Here is a 17,219-nt window from a genome sequence, read left to right on the forward strand (position 1 = left end):
TTTATTTTCAGAGAGAGGAGAAGGGAAGGACAAAGAGAGGGAGAGAAACATCAGTTTGTGGTTGCCTCTCACGCACCCCCTACTGGGGACCTGGCCTGCAACCCAGGCATGTGCCCTGAATGGGAATCAAACCAGCAACCCTTTGGTTCGCAGGCCAGTGCTCAATCCACTGAGCCACACCAGCCAGGGCTAGTACATTTATTTTTAGAAAGAACACATTATTTTCACCAGTATCATGCTCTGATATGTTTGTTCTTGAATTTGAAAATTATATACTGCAAATAACTATTTCTAACTCAATAATAGAACTCCCTTTTAATAAAATGTATTACATCAGCTTGCACAGGATGAAGGAAGTTATGTGGGTGGCTTTGCAGTGGTTGAGTATAACACTGCGGAGCATGCTGAGGAGATTCAGCAAGCAGCAGATGGTATGACCATCAAGGGAAGCAAAGTCCAAGTTTCCTTCTGCGCCCCAGGAGCACCAGGGCGAAGTACGTTAGCAGCATTGATAGCAGCTCAACGTGTGGTGAGTGTGTTGTTCTTTATTAGCATATTAAAAATACGAGTATTTGTTAAATCTATCCAACCTAATTATCATTGATTGGACCTTCATTGTTTTCCGCTACATAAAGACATTCTCTTTTTAAAAAATTGATAAAGGGCATCTCTGTCAAATCAAGCCAAGAGTCATTACAAAAGAAGAAACTGGTTTCATAAAGTGTATTCATCTTAGGAATTTTTTGAAGGAATTTCATTCAACAAATATTGGGGTTACTGTTCTGCTTTAAATTTTGAGAGTAACGTGCCTCTTTTTTCCAAAGTGTTCCTAAGTATCCACAGTACAAGTAGTGGAAAATGTGTGCTTCGCTTTTGCTTGCGTGACGCAGTGCACTGCTTCTCTGTTGTGACTGTCTCCTTAATCCTCTCTGCTTCTCCAGTCTGGAAGTCCCATGCAGATTAGACTTTTCCTTCTCCACAGTTTTTCCTCCTAGCACTGAGCATAGTGTGAATATTTGTTGATTGAAGGAAGGAGGGAATACACTTTTGAAGGGATCAGGGAAAACTTCATGACGATGGTGATATTTGAGTGTGATATTAAAATATGAATTTGAAGTGTGTTGATGGGGATGGAGGATAGGATCGCCAGGTAAATCCAGCTTTTGTGTGAGACATTAAAAAGTTGTTCATTGCTTGTCTGAAACCCAGATTTAACTGGGCATCCTATATTTTTACTTGCTAATTCTAGTAACTCTAAGGAGGGAGAGAGAGTGCTCAAATTCTAGGTGGAACAAAACCTTTCGAGCGGTAGTGTGAGTTGAATTTGTCTGCTTGAAGAGTGGTAAGTGGTCTAGGTGGACTGAGTGTATATAGGCATCTCACATCAGCCACCCCTTTCCATTTTCTGTGGCAACTATCTCAGTCTTCACTGTATTCCTACCTTTGCCCTTCTTTCTATCAGGTGATCATGGCCCTTAATAGAAATATAAAGGTCGTGTGCTGGACTCATTCATTTGCCTTTTCTCATACTCCTCTAGCAAATGTGCCCCCATTTTTTTTACTTCTTTTTTTTTCCAATAGCATTCATTCCACAGTTACTTATTGGATACTTACTATGTGCTGGGCACTATTAGATATGTTTAGGACCATCAGTGAGCAAAGCAGACGAAGATCCCTGCCCTCTTGGAGGGAGAGCTGTGCTTCCTCCTGCCAAAGCAGGAGCTCATGACCACGTCCCCTGCCCTCAAGGGTCTGGATCCTCATCTCTCTACTTACCGTATTTTCACTTGTTGCTCCACTTGCTCCATCCCATCTGCTTATAAACACTCTCAGGTCTCTTCCTTTAAAAATTTTCTCTACATACTAACTTTTATATTCTTTTCCTTCATAATCGGAGCTTCTGGAACCATTAGGCCCCACTCATTGTCACCATGTCTTCAGCTCCTATTTCCCTCTCAGCCTAACACAGTGTCGTTGCTGCCTCCACTGCTCAAGTGAATCTGTTCTCATGAAGATCAACAGGGATTTCTTAATATGCAGGTATCGTACCCTGGCTGGTGTGGCTCAGTGGATTGAATGCTGGCCTGCGAACCAAAGGGTCACCAGTTCAATTTCCAGTGAGGGCACATCCCTGGGTTGTGGGCCAGATTCCAGGTAGAAGGTGCATGAGAGGCAACCACACATTGATGTTCTCTCTCTTCCTCTCTGTCTAAAAATAAATAAAATAAAAAGAAATTCAGGTCACATAGGTACTTTTCAGTCATCATTGCTTGGCCTCTTCAGAATACTTAAAACCCTCTGTTACCTTGAATTCTGCTACACCCCCTTCCTCTGTCTCTTCCTCTAAGGGTTGGTGTTAGCAGACTTCTGTATTTGACCTCACTTTTTTCATCTCAAATACTCTAGTGGCTTTAGTTGTTGCCTATCTGTGATTACTTTCAAGCATACATTTTTGAATCAAAGTATTCTAAGCACTAAATCTGTATTTCCAGATGATTATTAGATATCCCATCTTTATGTTACATAAATAGTTTAATTTCAACTCCCCCACCCCCGCCAAAAAAAACACACCTATTTTTCTCTGGGATTTGCTTTTCTATGTTTTGTGGTATCTATATATAGCATCAGTTCATCCACACTAAACCTATCTGAACCAGAAACCTAGTTACCCATGATTGGTCTCCCTCACCCACTCCCCAAATATAATGTCAAAAATATCAGCAGATCCTCTCAGTTGCGCCTCCTGATGTCTCTTGAATCCTTGAGGCTTGTTAGCATCTTTGTTACCTTACTCAGGATGTCACCTTTTCTCACCTTCATGATTAAAGTAACTCCTGCCTGATCACCCGTGGTGTTAGTCTGCCCCTTTGATCCACCTTCCCTGGTGCCAGTGTGATCTGTCTCCTCCCTGGATCAGATTTTGTCCTCCTTTTGCTTAACATTCTTTAATGCCTGCCTAAGTTCAGGTTCCTTAGCAAGACTTACAAGGCCCTTCATGACTAGGTATCAGTGATAGTGAGAAATCTTAAATTGTTTCAGTCTCAAAAGTAATGTGTTACTTTGATATTTTATATAGATTCTTGGTATATATCCTTTATCAAATTTTCTGAGATTTAAAAATCATGGATAGTTACTAAACTTTATCAGAGTAGTTCAGCAACTATTGGGATAACCATTTGATTTCTCCCTAAATGTATTAATGTGCTGAATTACATTGACAGATTTTCTAATGTTAAACCATCCTTGTTTTATAAACCCTAATTGATAATTATTTTTTCAATACATTGATTAGACAGTATTTTATTTGGTATATGTACAAATGTGTTCCTCAGTGAAAACTGCTTAGAATTTTTTTGTACCATTCTTTTTTTTTTAAGATTTTATTTATTTACTTTTAGAGAGAGGGAAAGGGAGGGAGAAAGAGAGGGAGCGAAACATCAATGTGTGGTTGCCTCTCATGTGCCCCCAATTGGGGACCTGGCCTGCAACCCAGGCATCTGCCCTGACTGGGAATCAAACCAGCAACCCTGAGATTCACAACTTGCACTTAATCCACTGAGCCACACAAGCCAGGGCTTTTGTACTTCTTAATTTTGAAATCAATAGAACACTGATCTCATTTAATGATTTAAATATTGTTTATCTTTTCTGTTTTCTTTTTATTTATGGATAAACTTGTATAAAATACAGTTGTCAATTCTTTGAAAGTTTAAGAAGTCTCATCTATGAGACTATGTAGACCTAGTCTTTGAGCCTCTTCTAGAGGGAATTTATTGATTACCACTTAACTTTTTTCTGTGGATATTTAGATATTTTAGTATTTTTTCTTTCTGTGCCATATTTGGCATTTGATTCTATTCTACAGTTCTATCCATTTTGTCTTAAGTTTTCAAACTTACTGGCACATAGTCATAATATTTTATAATTTTTGGAACTTGTCTGTCCATTCTTATTTTCATTGTGTATTTTATTTACTTGCATTTTTTCCTTCTTGATAAGTCTTGTAAGAGATTTCTCTATTTCTCTATTTTGTTTTTTCAAAGAAACAGTTATTTTTTTGTTCATTGTTTCTATCTTTTGCATATCTCTGCCCTTTATAATGCTTTTGTTTCTTGTTTGGGTTTACTCTTTCTCTTCCATTTTTATTGATATCAATGCTTAGTGCCTTTGTTTTCAGTCTAGATGATTTCTGATTAATGAATTTAAAGCAAATTTCCTCTTAACTAATGCTATTCCTATGTATCATAAATTTTAAATATTAATGTCTCAGGTTTTTATGATTTCCTTTTAAACTAAAAGCTTCGTTAGTTGTTTTTTTCTTCTTTTATTATTATTATTAATTTTTTGCTGTTGTTTTTCAGTTTATAGCCACTTAGGAATTTTTAAAAGCTATTCTTCCAATATAAATTTCTGACTTCATTGCATTGTGATCAGAGAATGTAGAGAATGTAGTTTTAATGTTGATTTGTGGGATGGGGATAGTGTGGCTTCTTTTGTGGCTCTGTGCAGGGTGGACTTCTGTGAATGTGCTATGTAGGCCTCAAAACAATCTGTATTTTATGTTGTGGGTTATAAAGTTTCGTGTACACATATGTGTGTGTATAAACGTTAGTTTGAGCTTATTGTTATTTGGATCTTCCATACCTTTACTTATTTTTGTCTGTTTAATCTTCCAGTGTCTGAGAGGAATGTATTAGATGTGGTTTTGTACAGTTGTTGATTTTCCTTTCTCCTTATTCTGTCAGTCACTGCTCCATACATTTGTTTTTCATTTTGTTTTTATGGTACTGGCTTTTGTATGCAAGATTGAAATTACTGCTGATCTCACATACCTTAACTTCCATTCATCATGCAATATCGCCTTGCATTTGCTGTTTCTTAGTTCTTATTTTTCAGAGAGGGCATTCCTGTGATAAAACTTTTAAAATTTTGTATGTCAGGAATATTTTTCTTTCTTTCATATATTGAAGTAATAGTTTAGCTGGATATAAAAAAATCTAGATTCAGATTTCTTTTCCTGCAGCACTTCGAAAATATTAATTCATTGCCTTCTTGAATCCAGTGCTGATGCTTTGAGAGGGAAGGTGATATTAATCTGCTTCTTGTGCCTTTTGATATAATGTTCTTTCTCACTGGAAGCTTTTAGCATTTTTGTGTTGGCTTTGTTCTTAAATTTCACACCATAAATGTGACTAGATATGTTTTCTCCTTATAGCTCATATCTGGAACACTATAAATCCTTTCATTCTGTGGTCTTTAATTTTTTTTTTTAAATGATGGGAAATTCTCAGCTATTGTGTCTTCAGAGATTTTTTTTTTTGGTTTCTCCTTTAGGGATACCGATTTCGTATAAGTTGGTACCTCTGCCCTCTTCATTGCCTTGTTTTTTCTCTTTTGTTTCATTTGCATTTTCCATTTCCATGGTTTGTCTTACCTGTTTGCATTTTTCCCTTTTTTATCCTTTGTTAATGTCTTCTGGGAGATTTTTTTGAACTGATCTTTCAGGTCACTATTTTGTTTTTCAGTCACATGTGTTCTGTTTAACTAATTAACCTGCTCTAGCACAGGGTAGAGGTTAAGAGTAATATTTAATGAGTTCCTTTGATTTCCTCATCTATGTGGTGGGGTTTGTAATACCAATCTTGTAGAGTTGTTTTGGAGGATTGAGTGATATAATCCATGTAAAATGCTTAGATTAATGCCAAATATACAGTAAGGGAGAGCTGCTATTTTTTTCTCCATTACTTTTATTAATACCCAGTATTTCTACTTGGTTATTTTTTGTCACTACTTGTTGCTTCATGTTACCAGTAAAAATCTCTTATCTTTTTATGGGTTTGTAGAGGGATTCCAGATGTCATCATCGGTTTTCCGTTTTTCTCAGGGCAAGCAGTTTTTAGTTTTCCTTTTATAACCTGCTACTTATATCCTCATCTAACAGGCTGGCTTTTAAAACCTAGAACAATTTCATATTTTTAGGAGGCTACCCAATTACATATATGTAAGGCCAATCCATCTTTTTTTCATATCAGAGGATTAAGTAATGAAATAAAGACCTTTATTATAAGAAAACTGTTATACAAGGCAACTCACATCATTACACTTTAGATCAACATCATAGTAAGGCTCCCTGTGGTATCCAGGTGTTCATGTTGTGTCAACAGTTATCTTCCTGTTAATAAATTCAGATCTCCTTGGCATCTTTGTACTTATACAAAGAGATTTATCTTACTAAATTGTTAGTCTTCAAGCCATTTTGTACTTAACTGAGACATTCTGTGGGGATTTTAGCATATGCTGTATAGTAGAATATCTTAATATAATTAGGAACCATGGTCTAATGCATACAACAGATGTACAATATAATACAAAGCAAACTGTGTTTATCATAAAACAGATCTTACCAGATGAATGAGAATTTCTGGAAGAAAGCCTTTAAAATTTCATCATATGTACTTATCCTTGTTCTAACATTTCCTGTTTCTATATTCACTGAAGATGCACAGCAGTCAAAAGGGCTTACTCCCAGAGCCAAATCCTGCACAGATCATGAAGAGTTTAAACAACCCTGCCATGCTCCAAGTTCTTCTGCAGCCCCAGCTCTGCGGGCGAGCTGTGAAACCAGGTAAGCGCGTGTGTGCTGGTTAAATATACCATATTGGCGTGAAGTGTTCTGTGCTGTTTTACACAAAAAACACATGTAAATTAGTCCAAAAATATTAATTTTCTAGGACTTTTCAATGAACTTAAATTAATGACCTGAGTTGATAATGTCTTAGCTCTTTTTGGTGGATACATTCTGCTTATGTAATTTTTTTTTTACCACTAACAAATGTTAAATATTAAATCTTCAGTTTAGCTCCCAGTTGACAAGAATTTATAGACCAGATAATAATTAACACACTACATTGTTAAGAATTGTATCAACAGAGGATATGATACTCTTCTATGCAATATTTTTAGCAGAATTACTTTATTGAAAAGTACTAAAAGTCTGTTTCCTTTTTGCTCTTGTTATAAAATTGTGTCATTTGTAGAAAATGACAAAAATGTTATTTTCTAAACATTATGGAAACTTTAAATCATTATGGTATACATTAAATATCTACCTATTTAGTATTCTTTCTCTGACAAGAGCTTACTTACTTTCTGAAATGAACTGAACATACACAAAATGTATATCTTTAGCATTATGAGGAAATGAATTTGTACATTCAACACTAAGTTTAAGAGTAAAAATATTTCGAGTATGTTTATTCGGTTTCAGCCCTAACTGGTCTAACACCAGGTAGTGGACTGCAGTTCATTTCTAGCACTAGCTGCAGAAAGTTAGCCTAGATCCCGTAAGTTAAGGTCTTAGTCCCCAACATAGCTGCCGCTACTTCACACAGCAGACACAAATTCAGGGGGTCCCAAGGCCACTCGCATGACAGACTGGCTACAAACGTGAAGGTTCCTATGACCCCCCTTAGGTTTCATAAACTGCTAGAACAACTCACAGATGGTAGGAGAGCACTATACTTACGATTACAGTTTTATAATAAAGGCTACAACTCAGTAATGGCCACCTGAAGCAGCACCTGGGGCTGGGGCTAGGAGAGTCTTGAACATGGCTTTTATGGAACTGGGGCACATTAGTGTTGACAGGCCAGGGATCTCTACTGAAGTGAAGTCGGTGTCCAGAGTTTTGTTTTGTAGGCGATAATATTTGGCCATATTATCGAACTCAATCTTCAGTCCTCCTCCTCCTCTATCTGGAGGTCAGAAGGTCTGGCTGATCCCACGTGGCTTAAAGTCTCAGTCCTATAATCCTGGGGTTGGTCGCTGGTGTGCCCAGCCCCCATTCTGAAGCTATTTAAGGAGCCCAGTGGGAGTTACCTCATTAGCATAAAAAAGATACTGTTGTCACTGGGGGAAATCCCGAAGATTTAGCGTTTTCCTTCCAGGAACCTGGCACAAGGACCAGTTAATTCTTCATTCTACAACAATACTCATGTTAAGTACTTCATGTTCTTGTCATTTATTTGTGTAAGAAGCAGGTGCAAGGGTTTTTCTGGCCCAGTCTATTATGCAGTCAGATGTCTCTTCTACAGTTTTAATGCCGGAGAGAGATTTATGTTGTCTTGACTAATTGAAGCCTAAGAAGCTCATTATTTCCCAAGGCAGCCTATTCCCTGGTTTGACAAATTTAATTACTAGACAGTTTTTCTTTATATTAGACAGTAATTCTCATAATCTTTAGCCACTTATTCTAGTTCTTCCTTTGAAGAAACATAGAAGAAATCTGTTGCTTCTTCTGTAAGAAAAGCCTTCTAATACTTGAAAACAACTAACTTGAAATCTTGGTCACCTTTGGTCTTTCCTGTCTTCTAGTCTCCAGACCAGTGGTCTCCTTTTATCTATCCAACTATCTATCTATCTATTGGCTCTGCAACCCTCAGTGAAATAAATTTTAGCAGAACCCCAATATATACAGGATATGTATCATTTCTGTTCAATTATATGAACGCACCCTTGTCAGTCCAGGTAGGAAGAAATGTTAAAGCTTAATTTTATTTTCACTATGAAACTATAAACAGTTCTAATATTTTCTCTTTACACCTCTTATCTCTCTTTGGAGACTGCATTTCTCTATTTGACTTTCCATAACATGTCAGGACGTGCTCTCCCGGTCCCCTGCACTAGGTGTCCTCGTAGACAAAGCCCAGGAGGTCAGGGTTGCCCTGAAATAGGGTGTGCACAGACAGGGGCACATTCTGTAGGTAGTGGGGTCTGAGCCTCGCAAAGTGCCGTGGGATTTCTTTCCTGTGGTTATTGTTTTTGTTAATGTGTCCCAAGATTGTATTAGTGTTTTAAGAAGTCACGTTCTTGGGTGTTTTAGAAAGCGTTGTCCAGACTTTTGGACTCTGGGCTATCTTTAGTAACTCCTCTCCACTATTATTTTGTCTTTGCTTTTTATCTAAGAATATATATTCTCTACTTTCCTTTATTCTCAGATGGATGTATGGACGTAAGAGACTATGTGTCTTTATTTTAATGCTACTTTCACAATTTTATTAAGTAAGATGTTTCAGTATTACACTGATGGAGCAATTCTCTCACCAAGCTTGGCTTTTTCTTTGTGTGCAGTGGCAAGGGAAGGGGATTAGCTCCACCTCACTTGAACACATGCCAGACTTCTGGAGAATGTATGAAAAGCTTTTTTGGTAGTCAGGGAAGGCAAAGTATCTGTGTCAATGTAAGAAACGTTTAAACCTGTAGAGAATTTTTATGGGTTTATTTGAGCCGAATTGACGACAGTTGCTGGGAAGCAAAATCTTAGTGGATGGAGAGGATGCCCCAGAGAATGGCAGCTTTGCACCATATTTTATGCACTGCAATCAAAGGAGGAGGTGTAAGGGGTTACATGAAACCCATTGGTGGTAGACTAGGGAGGTGGGGGAAAGCAAAGCAGGTAAATCTCTGGGATTGGATAAAAAGTAAAATGAACAGATATGTACTTTTACATTTGTGGGTCTAGGATGGTTAAATGAATTACGATGATAACAATAGCAAGTAAGGGTTTGTGGTCACTGCACTGGTTCACTGAGCGGTAGGGGAGGTGGGAATAAGCCTGACAGTCTGAAGGTATGCTACCAAGTAGATGCAAACAGACAATAGACAGCCTCAGTTAAGGTAAAGATTGACCTATGTCAGGGAAGACACTAGCCTAGGACATGACTACCCACCATGACTCGCTTTTAATTAGAAAGTTTTAATCCCGGACCATCCTATGTGGTTTCTGTAGGTCTCTGAGTTTGTGAGTCCTGTCAGGCAGGCCCCCCCTTGAGCTTGTCAGGTTAAGTCTGTGGTCCCTTTTTCGTCCACATTTTTAATCAATAAGATCCATTTGTTTTTACTTTACGATGTCCTTTTGTAACCGGAAAAGACACCGGCGTTCGGGCTGCCTGTCACTACCAAATCCAATAAGCAATGACAGTGATCGAATCTTTTATATAGGCGCTTTATTCAGATGGCCGGCGATCCAAGAAGATGGCGGGTTCATACCCTAACAAACCATCTTACCCTTTCTTTCCCAGCCAGATCTTTTATAAAGGGTTGGGAGAGGGCAAACAAGGTGTCAGCGAAAGCCTTTGAAATTCAAAGTTGCCTCCAAGGGGGAAGGGGGGTAGTCGCTTGCTTCTTCCTGGTACAGATGTCTCCAAGAGGTCATCTGCTTATTCTTAGGCGCCAAGATAGGCCTTATCTGTAGTTACTGAAACAAAAACTTAACATACACATTACTTGCTAGATTGATGACTATTTACCTTAAGCTAAATTTTCCCAAGTCTTAAGCCCCTATCACTTTATTATGTCTCAACAATATCCCTTACCATACCCTGAAAACTCCTCACAAGAGGCCTCTGAGCAAACTAAGAAAAAGAGAATCAAAATTCTTCATAATCATGTTTATATATAAAATATATTTGTACCTATACCCTTGCTCGACTTCCTCCTCAGTGTTTTATTTTTCAGGTAACTCACACATACTTACTTGTTTATGTCCATCTCTCCACCAGGACAGAAGCTCCCTGATGGCAGACTTACCTGCCCATCCCAGGCACCTAGAACAGAACTGTTATTTATAGTGAAAGTTACTTACATGTTTGTTTACTGATTAAACCCATTTATTTACATCTCAGCTCACAACTTGTACATGCCTTGTTATTCACATATGGTCTGGTCTGTGAATGCCTAACTACTCCTGTTGTCTACCTTTTCTGTCTGTTTGAACCTACACGCTGCCACCGGATTGATTTTCCTCCCAGATCCACACTGATTGTTACTCTGACCATACTGATTTTTTTCTCTTCAATTCAGACCTTTTAATTACCTTAAAAAATGTACACAATGACATTTTAGATTCCTTTCTTTGTGTGTGACACACAGGGTGGGGCAGAAGTAGGTTTGCAGTTGCTAGTATGCAAAACACCGTGTATTCTTGTTCTTACTTACTAATTATTGTATTATTTTCCATACGAACAACTGTAAACCTTCTTTGGCCCCACCTTGTATTTTTTCAATTTAATTTATTTATAGAGAGGGGCAGGGAGGGAGAGAAGCATCAATGTGTGGTTGCCTCTCATGTGCCCCACACTGGAGACCTGGCGCACAACCCAGGCATGTGCCCAGGCTGGGAATTGAACCAGCGGCCCTTTGGTTCATAGGCCGGCACCTGATCCACTGAGCCACACCAGCCAGGCCCCACCTTGTATTTTAAGTAGTTTGTAATTATTGTCTATATTTTTAGCAGTTTTATTGATGTATAATTGATGCACATTAATCTGTACATATTTAAAGGGTACAGCTGATGAGTTTTGACATATGATACACCAATGAAGTCAACCCCACAATCAAAATGATGAACATATTCATTCTCAAAAGTTTTCTTTTATCCCTTTGTAATCTACCTCTCCTTCACCCCCAGGAAACTACTAATTTATTCTCTTGTCAATGTAGAGTAGTTTGTATTTCATAGAAATTTATATAAAAGAAATCACATAGTATGTACTGTTTGGCTTCTTTCACTCAGCCTTTTTAAGATTTGTACATGGTGCTGCAGGTATCAGAGGTGTTTTTCCTTTTTAATGCTGAGTCATAAGTATCCGTGCCACAGGTTGCATATTCATTGACTTGTTAATGAACATTTAGGTTATTTTCAAGTTTAGGTCATTACAAATAAAATTACTATGAACATTTGTGTACTAGTTTTTAATGTAGACTTACACTTTTATTTTGCTTTGATAAAGATATAGTTGCAGAATGGCGAGGGCATGTGGTAGATGCATGTTTAAGTTGTCAGAAACTCCCGCTGTTTCCTGTTCTCATCATCAGGGTCCTGCACTCCAGTTTGTCAGGTATCCTTACCACCGCTTGATATGTTGGTCCTTTAATTTTAGCCCTTCTTCTGGGTGTATAATGCTATTTCATTGCAGTTTTAATTTGAATATCCCTTTTAACTCATGATTTTGAACATCTTTTAATGTGCTAATTTGCCATCTTTACATATTTGTCAATATATCTTTTTAAATATTTTGCACATGTAAAAATTGAATTATCTTATTAAGTTGTAAGGGTTCTTTATTCTAGTTAGCAGGTTCTCTGTTGAATACATGGGTTTGCAAATATTTTCCTCCACTCTGTAGATTGTCCTGTTTTCTTAACAATGTCTTTTGAAGGACAAAATTTATTATTTTGACAAAGTGCAATGTATTATTTTTTTCTTTTATAATTTGTCCTTCTTGTGTCATATTTAACATCTGCCAAATTCTAGGTTGCTAGAATATCCTTCTATCTTTTTCTTCAAGAAGTTTTATAATTTTAACTCTTACCTTTGTATCCATTTTGAGTTAATTTTTGTTTATGGTGTGAGGTACATGCCCAGGTTAATTTTATTTACAGTTGTTCCTGAATCATTTGTTTAAAAAGATTATCCTTTTCCCTTGAATTCTTGACATCTTTTTCAAAAATCAGTTGACTATGTATGTGTGTCTCTATCTCTGGACTGTAACTCTGTATCCTGTTGCATTGATCTAAATGTCTGTCTTTATATCAATAATACATTGTTTTGATAAGTGTAGCTTTATAATAAGCCCAAAAATCAGTTAAGTCTTTCAACTTTATTCTTTTTCAATTTGTTTTGCCTATTCTAGATCCTTTGCATTTGCATGTAAATTTCAGAATCAGCCTGCCAATTTCTGTGAATATCTGCTGGAAATTTTATTGATATTGAGTTGAATCTCTATACTAATCTGGGCAGAATTGACAATTTAGATACCAAGTAATAAATATGGCATATATCTCTGAATTTATTTAGCTCTTCTTTAATTTCTCTCAGAAATATTTTGTTGTTTCAAGAGTGCAAATCTCATACATATTTTGTCAGGTTTATCCATAGTATTTTGTAGTTTTTTATACCATTTTAAATAAGATTGCTTTTTAAACTTCAATGTCCTATTTCTTATTGCCAGCATATGCAGTTACAGTTGATTTTGTGTATTTATCTTGTATCTTGCAACCTTGCTTATTATCTCTAGTACATTCTTGTCCTTAGGATTTTCTCTGTAGACAATTATGTCATCTACAAATTAACACAGTTTTACTTCTTCCTTTCCAATATCTGTATGTTTTTTTTTCTTTAATGCATTAGGTAAAAATTTCAGCATAATGTATGTATTGAACCAGTGAGAGTGGACATTCTTGCTTTGTTCCTCATCCTACAAAAAATATTCTTTCTTTTTTTTTATAATTAGGTATTATTTAAGCTATAGTTTTTTTCATAGATTTTCTTTTCCAAGCTGGAAACTTTCCCCTCTTCTATTCCTTTATTGCTGAGAAATTCTATCATGATAATTGCTGAAATTTATCTATTGCTTTTCTCCACTTATGGAAATTATCATGTGTGGGTATTTTGGTTTTGGGTAGGTTTTTTTTTGTCTGTTAATATGATGGATTACACTGATTGATTTTTGAATATTAAACCAGCCTTTAATTCCTAAGGTAAACCTCACTTGGTCATAGTGTATTGTAATCTTCGTATATATTGTTTGGTGGTAGTGCTGTTCAAGTCTTTTATATCCTCACTGATTTACCATGAACTTATTCTGTTAGTTATTGTGAGGGAAGGATGGAACACAGTGGGAGACCTCACCAGGAGCTAAGGGTAGAAGCAGCTGGACATGAGACAGTGGACATTTTCAGTGTTTTGATTCTAGTTGTTTTAAACTGCAAAATACTGTATTCACTAAGAGCTGTGAAATATATTTTAATGTTTTATAACATAATAAGGTGACTGTCTAAGAAAAGAGAGGAAGTGCTTTTGAAATTTTTGACCATAATTTAGGTATTACCTACTTTTCCATTCAGTGCTAGAAATTTTTGCCTTATATATTTTGAATCTCTGTTATTTTTTTAAAAGATTTTATTCATTTTTAGAGAGGGAAGGAAGGGAGAAAGAGAGAGAGAAACATCAATGTGTGGTTGCTGGGGGCCGTGGCCTGTAACCCAGGCATGTGCCCTGCCTGGGAATCGAACCTGCGACACTTTGGTTCGCAGCCCGTGCTCAGTCCACTGAGCTATGCCAGCCAGGGCTGAATCTCTGTTATTTTTGCAGAGACATTTGAGCTTGTTGCATCCTGTCCATTGAATTTACCCCTTTATCATTATGAAATGACCATCTCTGTCCCTCTTTCGTAATAAACAGTGTCTTTCTTTATAAGCGACTCACCTTAATGATCTAATCTTCCTACCACCAATACTGAAACAGGCTCATTCTAAAGAGAGTGCTTTCTAGTGATCAGTTTTCCAGAGATGCAGTGGACTGCCTCAGCAAGTAGTAAAAACTTGGAACAGGGTTTTATTTTAAAGCATGGGATGAACTTGTAGGCATGTTACATATAAATTTCAAATATTTTTGATCATTGCATTACATGCTTTTTGAAGTGCTTTCTATGTCTGATCTCCATTAGTTCTAATTATATTGCTAGATAACTGTGTATATTATGACCATTTCCAGCTACCTTATAATAATAATAATAGGAAATTGCTTCATATATTTATAATGTTTTTTGTCTATATGTTGTTCATTCTGAAAAGTCATCTTCTGATATGTACTCTGGTATTTGTGCTCTTAGATAGACTTGATAGAGAGCATGGTTACCATGTATTCTTTTTATCAACTCTGTACAGTACTGTTGTTTTTTTATTGTTAATATTTCTTTGTACATATATTCTCTGTGCAATTGGATTGTACGCTGTTTAAGGACAGGATTGTATTGAATCCTTGCCTCCCACCCCCACTCCCTGCCTAAGTATCCTCCAAACCTAACAAAAGCTGAGCAGATAGCATGGGTTCACCATTTATGACAGAAGGTCTGGGAGCTGTAAATCCAGCTCTAGGCTTGGCTCACACGGGACGAATCCTGTCACTTCTTGTGCAATGACAAGGTCAGTATGTAAATGAACGGCCAATTAATTTGTTAAAAGTTTAAAGAAATATTCATTTATCCTTTTTGAAGTTTGTTTTATTTATTTTTAAATTCCATATATATCGTGAAGTTAAATTTTTACTTTTATTTTCTTAAAGCAGTTCTTGGAACACCTCACAGCTTGCCACATCTGATGAGTCCATCCATCTCCCCTGCATTTTTACATTTGAATAAAGCACATCAGGTATATAAATAGCATTGAGTATTGAAGCATCGAAAATTCAGAGTGAATATTTTGTTTGTTCTTAACAAGTCAAATCCTCAAGAAGTTAAATGAGTATTTAAAAAAAAAACAGTCATAATTACAGCTATGTAAAAACATAACTTAATGAGTACATCAGATAAAAGCTAATCAAAGCAACATAGTTATATGTATTTATTGATTCTTAATTGTAGGGCATTAAGAAGGGAAGAGGTATTTTGTGGTATATTTCTCTACAAATCAGTATAGTTATGTGTTGGTTAACAATAGGGACTGGCTCTGAGATATTCATAATTAGGTGATTTCATCATGTGTGAACTCAGAGTAAACATACACAAACCTGGATGGTATAGCCTTTTGCTCCTAGGCTATAAACCTGTACAGCTTATTACTGTACTGAGTACTATAGGCTGTTGTAACACAGCAGTAAGTGCTTGTGTATCTAAACATAGCAATGGCACAGTAAAAATGCAGTAAAAAGGATAAAAAATGGTAGTGCACTTGCAGGGCTGGAGTTGTTCTGGGAGAGTTGGCGAGAGAGCGAGGAGTGTGACTGTGAAGGCCTGGGACGTCCCTGTGTGCTGGTGCGGTCTTCGTAAACTCTGTACACTTAGGCTACATGAAATTTATAAAAAACACTTTCTTCAATAATAAGTAAACCTTCGCTAACTGTAACTTTTTCCTTTATAACCTTAATTTTTTTAACTTTTCAACTCTTGTAATAACATTTAGCTTAAAACACACATTGTATGTCTATTCAAAAATATTTCCTTTATATCCTTATTCTATAAGTTTTTATCCTAGTTTAAAAATCTTGCTATTTTTAGTTTTTAAATTTTGGGGTTAAAAACTAAGACACAAATACACTGGGACCATTATCACTGTCTTGCACCCCCATATCTTACCCCCCGGAAGGTCTCGAGGGGCAGTGGCATGCAGCGACCTGTATTTCCCACCACTGTCGTATATTTGGTCCATCACTAACCAAAACGTTGTGATGTGGTGCGTGACTGCACTTCAAAACAAGTCCTCTGATGGGGTCTTCATTCAAAACAGTGTTTATAGAAAGAAAGAATGAATATATGAACAGTAACTCTTATTCTTAAAATGTAATTGACGGTATAAAAATAATTCATGTATTTGTGAAAGTAAAAATTGGTTTTACCTTTTTTAGATAAGTATTTTAAAAGGTGTCTGTATATGTAAATATAATATTGGAGATGAACATTAGTTTCAGATAGTGTTAAGGCTGTCTTCGTATATAAGCCTAATTATTGATCGAACCTAGTACATAATAGATGGTTGTGTTTTGTGTGAGTGAATGTCTGGTTCTCTAAACCTAGCTTTGTCAGGGAAAGGCCTCTCCTTTATCTTTCATTCTTAGCATCTAACATAGGATCTTATACATTACAGGGCCTTATCCATTCCTTTACTGAACATGTGTTATTTAGAATCTAACATGTACTAAACACTCTGGTAATCACTGAGTCTACAGCATTGAACACACATTCATCGTCTCTGTTCTTACAGAATTCCAGTGAACAGAGAAAACAAACATTAAACAACTAACTACATCAGGATGTAAAGAGTGATAGAAGAAGGGTGTTCAGAGTTTTGACAATATTCTCTTTATTTTAGAATAAAGATCAAAATGCCTGATTTTTCCTTGAAGGCATGTCCAGGCTGGGCCCGCCAGCCTCCTGTGCTCCCTGGGTGTCACTGCCTGGGCTCCAGGGGCCTGCGTTGGGCCGCAGGGGGCCTTGTTCCCTTCTCCTGGGCCCTCTGCTGTGTTCCTTCTGCCTGGAATGCAGCGCCTGCTCCAACACCACCCCATCCCCCGCATTTCACCTAGTTATTTTTCTGCAGCATTCAGATCTCTGCACAGTAGTCCCTCAGGAAAACATTCTTGGAATTTACCAATCTCAGTCACTTCCCCCACTATTTGTTCTTATAGCTCCTTGTATTTTCCTTTCATGTACTCATTACCATTT

At 36.9% G+C, this 17,219-nt stretch overlaps 1 protein-coding gene across 1 annotated transcript in view; it reads left to right on the plus strand.

Moving 5' to 3' along the window:
* Window positions 1-17,219, plus strand: part of RAVER2 (ribonucleoprotein, PTB binding 2) — an 87,274-nt gene that overhangs the window by 40,081 nt on the left and 29,974 nt on the right. Inside the window, 3 exon segments of the mRNA XM_036026220.1 lie at window positions 338-529; window positions 6,499-6,625; window positions 15,125-15,210. Of these exon segments, the coding sequence (XP_035882113.1) occupies window positions 338-529; window positions 6,499-6,625; window positions 15,125-15,210 (405 nt within the window).

Source organism: Phyllostomus discolor, chromosome 5, assembly GCF_004126475.2.
Source record: "Phyllostomus discolor isolate MPI-MPIP mPhyDis1 chromosome 5, mPhyDis1.pri.v3, whole genome shotgun sequence".
In the NCBI taxonomy this organism is placed as follows: domain Eukaryota; kingdom Metazoa; phylum Chordata; class Mammalia; order Chiroptera; family Phyllostomidae; genus Phyllostomus; species Phyllostomus discolor.